Raw genomic sequence first — 7,096 nt, forward strand, 5'->3', positions numbered from 1 at the left:
GGGAAAGATACATTATTAAGAAAAGTAGGAGTAAAGTTATAAAGTGTAGGGGAGGAAGAGGTTATTCCCGCTTGGGGGGTGAAGTGAGAGGAGAAAAATTTCAGGGAGGAGGTGGCATTTAGAGTCCAATCCTGAAAGCTGGGTCAGATTTCAATGAGCAGAGGTGAGGGGAAGGGTATTCTATTCTGAGTGAGTGAATGCATTCCCAGAATGACCAGTAGTCTCGTTTGGCTGGACACTGTGGGGTACACAGGGGGAAGCTGGTGAGATCTGGCTGCAAAGACAGATTGGAGTCAGATCATAAAAGGGCTTTAATGCCAGACATTTGGACTTTATCCCGTCGTCAGTGGGAAACCAGAACAGATTTTTTAACAGAAACTCACGATCAGAGTTGTTAACAGAAACTCATGATCAGAGTTGTGTTTTATGACACCCCAGCAAATCTTGTAAAAGGGAAACAAACACACACACACAAAGAGAAAGGGTCCTGCCCTGAATCAGCCCAAATCTGGAAGAAAATAAGAAATTAGACTCCAGAGTCTTTCTGGAACCAGTAGAGTTTCATTGCACATATCACAACCACAGAGATATTTGCATATGATTTGTATAAGACAAGTAAACCTCATGGCCTATTAAGCAATTTTCAAATAAAATTTGACTCCTGCAACCATTCTGCATTCCTTCTCAGCTTTCCACTATCCTCCTTAACAAAGCTCAAGGTACTTTCTGGGGAGAAATATCAGGCCCCCCGTGGGAGACTCGGAGAAAGGTGGAGTTACCAAACCACTTAGATTCCACCTGTCCCAGCTCCAAAATGATGCCTGAGGCAGGACTGCCTGCAAACAAATGAGGATTACACCACAGAAAAGAGCAGACTTGAGAGTGTTTCTCTCCTTGCAGATGGCACCAAGATAGCAGCACAGAAGGTGAAAACTGGTGAATGGCATTTAGAGACAAGATCTGCAAGGCCTGAGCCTGATAAAGCTTTTGCCTGAAATTCAAGTGCTCAGTAGAGAAAACACACATTTCCATTTGAAAGAGCAGGCTTGGTATTGGTCTGCTCTGGGCAGCCTTTAGGGTACAAGGGTTTCCAGTGCCCCACAGAATGCCACACCTGGAAGGCAGGCCCCAGTTTTTGTTTGTTTGTTTGTTTATGGTTTTTTATTGAAGTATATTTGATGTACAATATTATGTTACAGGTGTACAATATAGTGATTCCCAATTTTTAAAGGTTATACTCCATTTATAGTTACTATAAAATAATGGCTATATTCCCTGTGGTGTACAATACATCCTTGGGCCTGTCTTACACCCAATGGTTTGTACCTCCCACTCCCCCATCCCCTATAGTGCCCCTCCCTTCCCCCACCAGTAACCACTAGTTGGTTCTCTATATCTGTGAGTCTGCTTCCTTTTTGTTATATTCACTAGTTTGCTGTATTTTTTAGATTCCACATATAATTGACATCGTACAGTATTTGCCTTTCTCTGTCTGCCTTATTTCACTTAGCATAACACCCTGCAAGTCCATCCATGTTGCTTTAAATGGCAAAATTTCGGTCTTTTTTATGGCTGAGTGGTATTCCATTGTGGTATATATATACCACATCTTCTTTATCCATTCATCTGTTGATGGACAGCTAGGTGGCCTCCATATCTTGGCCATTGTAAACAATTTTGCTATGAACATTGGGATGCATGTATCTTTTTGAATTCGTGTTTTTGTTTCTTTTGGATATATACCCAGGAGCGAAGTTGCTGGGTCATACGGTAGTTCTAGTTTTAGTTTTTTGAGAAACCTCCATACTGTTTTCCACGGTAGCCACACTAATTTACATTCCTACCAATAGTGTACAAGGGTTCCCTTTTCTCCTCATCCTCATGGAAGGCTGTCCCTTTACTCAAGCTGTTCAGAGGACTCTTTCAAGATGTGGTACCGATCCTTTCCCTTCCCTCTTTGTAGATACTGTTCCCTCCAAAAGGGCAAGTTGTACATCTGTCAACAGGACCTTCCAGGAAAAGAAGTCACAGAAGGGCATATCCATTGGTTTGGTCTGCGGGCAGGGGAGAGGGAGGATGGTGGTGGGTTTCCAGACTTATTCTGTCTACTTATTCCCCTCAGGAGCCTCGGGCCTTCTTTTTTCTAGCACCAGCTGATATCTACCTTATTCTCCCCACTTTCCTTGTCCTCTTCTCCCCCACCTGTGCCTCTAATGCACTGCAGCACAGGGTTGGCCTTCACTTCTCCCAACACTCAAGCTGTCCCGATTACGCTTGGTTGAGGCATCTTTCCCCATACTGGGGAACAAAACAACAACCCAAATCCTATTCTGCTCCGCTTCCCTGCCACCCACCCTCCCCCTCAAAAAAAAATTCACCATCCTCTGGCAAAGAGAGCCTGCAGAAGGTCTGGGTCCATCATCCTTTGTTTACTGCATCAAAGATGGGGTCAGGGCCACCATGAATGGAGAGTTTAGGGAGCAGTGTCAACTGTTAAACCTAATCAGCCAATGGGCCAGTCTGCTTCTAGTGTGTGAGTATGATTAATTTATTGTCCCAATGTGATGGGGGGGCAGGTATGAGAGGAGGGAGAAAATTTTAAATTGTGGGCAAAGCTGGGAAGAAACACTTCTTACCCAACAACCCCCATCCAGACTTGGGAACACTGGGTAGGTGGTAAGCATTTTTTGCTACATAAAAATACTTAGCTGATAGTAAACCCTCCTCTTCATTAGGACCCAGATCTGGTGTTTACATATTGTCAGCTTCATTCAGGCCCCTGAAATTTCCACTCCTGGGTGTCTTCTAAGGACAGAGTCGCTGAACAATACCAGGCAACATTCCTTCCCTCCTCCACCTTCACCCTCACCTCCCTGAACAGTCTGCATTGTCAGGAGATCAAACCACAGGAGCTCCACAATGACAAAAGCTGTAAAGAGGCTGCCAAAGGCATAACCCCATTCACCAACAGCCACTGGAAGCCAAGAGGTAAGGTTCCTAGCTTAGGGCACTCAAGAGCTGAAGTCCCAGCTGCAGTAGACTCAGGAGGGGCCCAGGAAAGAATGTGAACTTGGGACATACACTCCTTTTGCTCCTTCCTCAGCCTAGGGCTGTCACCTGTCGCCCAGCTGTGGTGCTAAGCCCCTCCTGCCCCCCACACACACCAGAGAAAGAGAGCAGATGTTGAATTTGATCTGCAGGGAAGGACCAAAGCAAGAAGGGGGAAAAGGAAAGGGTGTTGAAAAAGGGTAACTGTGAGAACTGCCACTCGGAAGAGTACTCTAAGCCCTTTCCAGAACAAGGCAGGGCAGGATCTAACTTCAGTGGTGAGATTTTTCTGGGAACTATGGGTTTATATTTAACATTCAAAATCAGTATTTGGGAAAATATAATCAAAAGGAAAAGTCTTTATGCTGGCAGGTCCTTCACCTACACAGACCTCTCCAGTGTTCTTGACTTTCTGAAGCAGTTTCTCTGCCTTTCGTATTTCTCAAACACTCAATTAAGCTTTCTTGAGGGCTATGGTGTCTGCGAAATGTTACTTCTGCTAGAAAGACAGGCAGAAGGCTTTTCCAAAGTTTGCTCCATCCATAACCTTGAAATGTAAGAATCCTGAAGACGCGCCCATAAGTCATGCAGGGACCCACAAGTGGAGACTTTTACATCGATATTAAACCAATAAGATTTCAAAAAGACTCAAATATCCCCATAGGGGGGCCTCACCTTCTGCAGTCTCGCCACCTTCTCATAGCATCCTTCCAACTCCTGCCGCAAGTTCCGGTTCTCATCTGAGAGAATCTCAACCATCTGCTGGGCTCTGGAAACAATGGCAAAAGGGTCGGCTGGCATTGGCTGATATGAAGCAGACGACTGCTGAGCCCGAGGCATAGCTGAATAGGCTTCTCCTGGCTGCTGCTGCTGCTGCTGCTGCTGCTGCTGGTGATGGTGGTGATGGTGTGGCGGCGGCGGCGGCTGCGGCTGCTGCTGACTCAGGCCAGGCTGGGGGAGACGGTAATGATCCCCCTGGTGAGCCTGGTTAGCAAGGAAATGCTGCTGCGGCCTAGGCAGGTGAGCTGAGTGGTCTCCTTGGTTTGGGACCAAGGGGTGTTGGGCAGGAGATAATCTAGTGGATGGTGGAGACTGCAGCAAGGGTAAGGAACCCCCAGACGTGAGGGAAGAAGTAGGGCTGTGAGGCTGAGAGTTCCGGGCTGACAACGGCAATGAGATGTCCTGCGCTGGCCTGGAAAACATGGAGGGTGTGCTCAGGTTAAGCTCCCTCTAAAGGCACTGGGGAGAGGGACACAAGAAAGGGAGATGAGGAGGCTTCCAGGGCCCCCAGGCAGCTGAGAAATGAGGAGCAGGAAGGGTTAGACTACGGGGTCCTGTGAATACCTGACCGACAGAGGTGTGATCCCATGCAGGATGGAACCAGATGATCTCCAGGGTTGCTTTGTGAAAATCTAAGCGATGCATCCTTGTACACTGGTTATTCAAGGGGAAGCATTTCAAATTCGTCTTCAGCTAGGTAATTGTCACCTCAGGATTTTAAGCTAACTCTTTGCTGGCATTCTATATGTGGCCCAGCACACAGAAAGAGTCACAGTTAGAAAGTTCGTTCCACTTGTGCAGAAGGAAACGGCAAACCGTCATCAAAACAACCCTTCATCGTGTTATCTGCAACTTTCTTGGATAATTCATATAGTCACAAAAAATTACTTGAGGATATATAGGTACTTATTACATTAGAGACACCAAATAATTATTGTTGATTACAGTTAATAATTGAATGATGCCTTTTAGTGGCAATAATCCCAAGATTTGGAGGGGATTACAGGCAACACTACCATACTATTTTTGACTTAACTGAATCACAAAATGTAAGGACTGGAAAGGCCTTAAAGAAATCCTTTAGTTCAACTCTGTCATTGGACAGAGGGGGAAACTGAGGTACAGAGAGGGGAAGTGATCTGCCAAATATTACAGGGTGAGTTAGTGGCAGTTCCAGGGTAGAACCTAAGTCCCATCTTCTGGTTCTTTCCACTACTATAATGCAATGATTTCCACTGATGTTCAGATTCCCAGCCTATTGCTTATAGAAAGTTCTAGAAAGAGAACTTTGGTACGTGGTTTAATGTGACTCTTCCATTTTTGTACCTAATACTGGACTATCAGCCATTAAGGGAAACAATCAGAGTATTCAGATGGATCACTTCTACCATCACCACGACCAGGAAGAATAGGTCGGTATACACTGAAAACAAAAAAACTTGTTCACCCCCTAGCCCATGCCCAGCTACCCTCATATACTCCCACATCCTGTGGATGCCTGTCCTACAGTTGATATTTCTCAATCCAGGGAAGGCAGATGGCTAAGAGCACAGGATTTGGATCCCAACAGAGTTTGGAGACCTTTCCTACCGCTTACTAGCTGTGTAACCTTGCTCAAGTTACTTCATCTGCATGAACTTATTTTGTTCCCGAGGTCACAAATGAATTACAAAAATACTGGACTCTTCTCAGTTTTGAGCTCCATAGGAATTACAAAGAGTCTCATATCTACCTCCCAATGAGAATGGCTGACCCTGTTAGTGATTTTACTTATGGGATATCCACTTAATCTTTGCACTAAACTGCATAAAATTTGTGGTGAAACTGGGACGCATCACCAGGAGCAATTAACTTTTAACAGGCATTCCAGATGCTAAAGCACATCCCTCCCACACATACTCCAGTTGTCATTACTGTTCATTTATCTCTCTCTACAAGAGATCCTCACTATGAGGGATTTTTACAGCTACAAAACCATTCCAAACACTTGCTCACAGATATCCAATAACCCAGATGTTCGCCAGAGCCCTCGAACCTGCTCAAGCCGAAGGTTGTCTCTCAGCCCCATCAATGTGTCTGGTGTACCCACATTCTTCCAATTTCACACATCTGTCACTATAAATAGTTGTTGAATATTGAAGAGGGAAAAGTTTTTGTAGACAGAAGAATTTACATGGTTTTTATGATTACAACTGGAAAGTTGCTACCATACATAACCGTTATGTCGAAGAGCTCAAAGCACTCATTCAATCAAAAGCCTGGGAGCTGTTTATAAACTTATTTGGGGGAGAGTCTTTCTGCATTTTTCATGCTGTGCATCTTCAGTTTCCTCAGAGGTAAAATGGACTATGTGCTCTCCTTCCACTTCTAGTAAGAGCTATTATAATTTATATATATCCCTAGAGTTAAAGCATGATGTCCTGAGATTTGCTGGGGCTTTTGTGTATCTTGTGCAGAAAAGAGGGGCTTAAATTTCATGTTCTTCAATCCAGCTTTCAAATTTTAAGGGGTAAATGACCATATTAACCTTCATCCTCAGTGCCACGGTTTGGAAACCCAAGGCCCGGGAGGTGTTCTCTTTTAAAGACTGAATGCCCAGTTGTGAACTGGGCCTCCTTCCCACAGCTCCCCTGGGTCCCATCAGCAACCCAGACCTCTCTCTCAAACAGACCAGCCACTGGCCTCCCTCCTGCCCTGGCCTCCCTCCTGAAAGGCCTCTCCATGCCCTGGACAGAACATGGCCTCCCAGGGGCCTCGGGAATGGAGAGACCACAAGGTCTCTGGGAGGAGGTCTCCAGGGTAGGATAAGCCCAGGATGGCAGTGGCCCCGGCCACGACTCTGGGCTCTGCCTAAAGATAAGTGGACAAAAGGCAGCTGCCCCTTGGGTTCCCCAGGCTGGAAAAGGGAGCAGATTTCAGTGCATCGTGATGTTGGGAAAACCAACGCAGTCCGTCCCTGGCAGGTTTGCAAACACGAAGCAAGGTTTGGGCAGTCGCAAAAGGAGAGAAAGCCCTCCAGCCAACGAACTCCATCTGGACTCCGGCATCCGCCCACCATGAAAAAGTAGGACAGTATTAACACTCCTGTGAATTTCCCCCTGAGAGAAGGGGACTGAGAAATGACGGGAGTGGGAGCGAGCAGGGGGAATGTCAGAGGAAGCAAAACTACACTCAAGATTAAAAAATAATCAGAGTAATAGTAATAATAAAGGTGGCAGCTGGGTGAGCGGCACACTCCCCAGGTCCTTCCACCGCACAGCAGCAGGAA

The 7,096-nt window shown here is 46.0% G+C and overlaps 1 protein-coding gene across 1 annotated transcript in view; it reads right to left on the minus strand.

Moving 5' to 3' along the window:
• AMOT (angiomotin) overlaps positions 1-7,096 on the minus strand; it is a 44,594-nt gene that overhangs the window by 31,230 nt on the left and 6,268 nt on the right. Inside the window, exon 3 of the mRNA XM_007466311.1 lies at positions 3,724-4,240. Within this exon, the coding sequence (XP_007466373.1) occupies positions 3,724-4,240 (517 nt within the window). The remainder of the gene's footprint in view (positions 1-3,723; positions 4,241-7,096) is intronic.

Source organism: Lipotes vexillifer, unplaced genomic scaffold, assembly GCF_000442215.2.
Source record: "Lipotes vexillifer unplaced genomic scaffold, Lipotes_vexillifer_v1.1 scaffold298, whole genome shotgun sequence".
Lineage (NCBI taxonomy): Eukaryota > Metazoa > Chordata > Mammalia > Artiodactyla > Lipotidae > Lipotes > Lipotes vexillifer.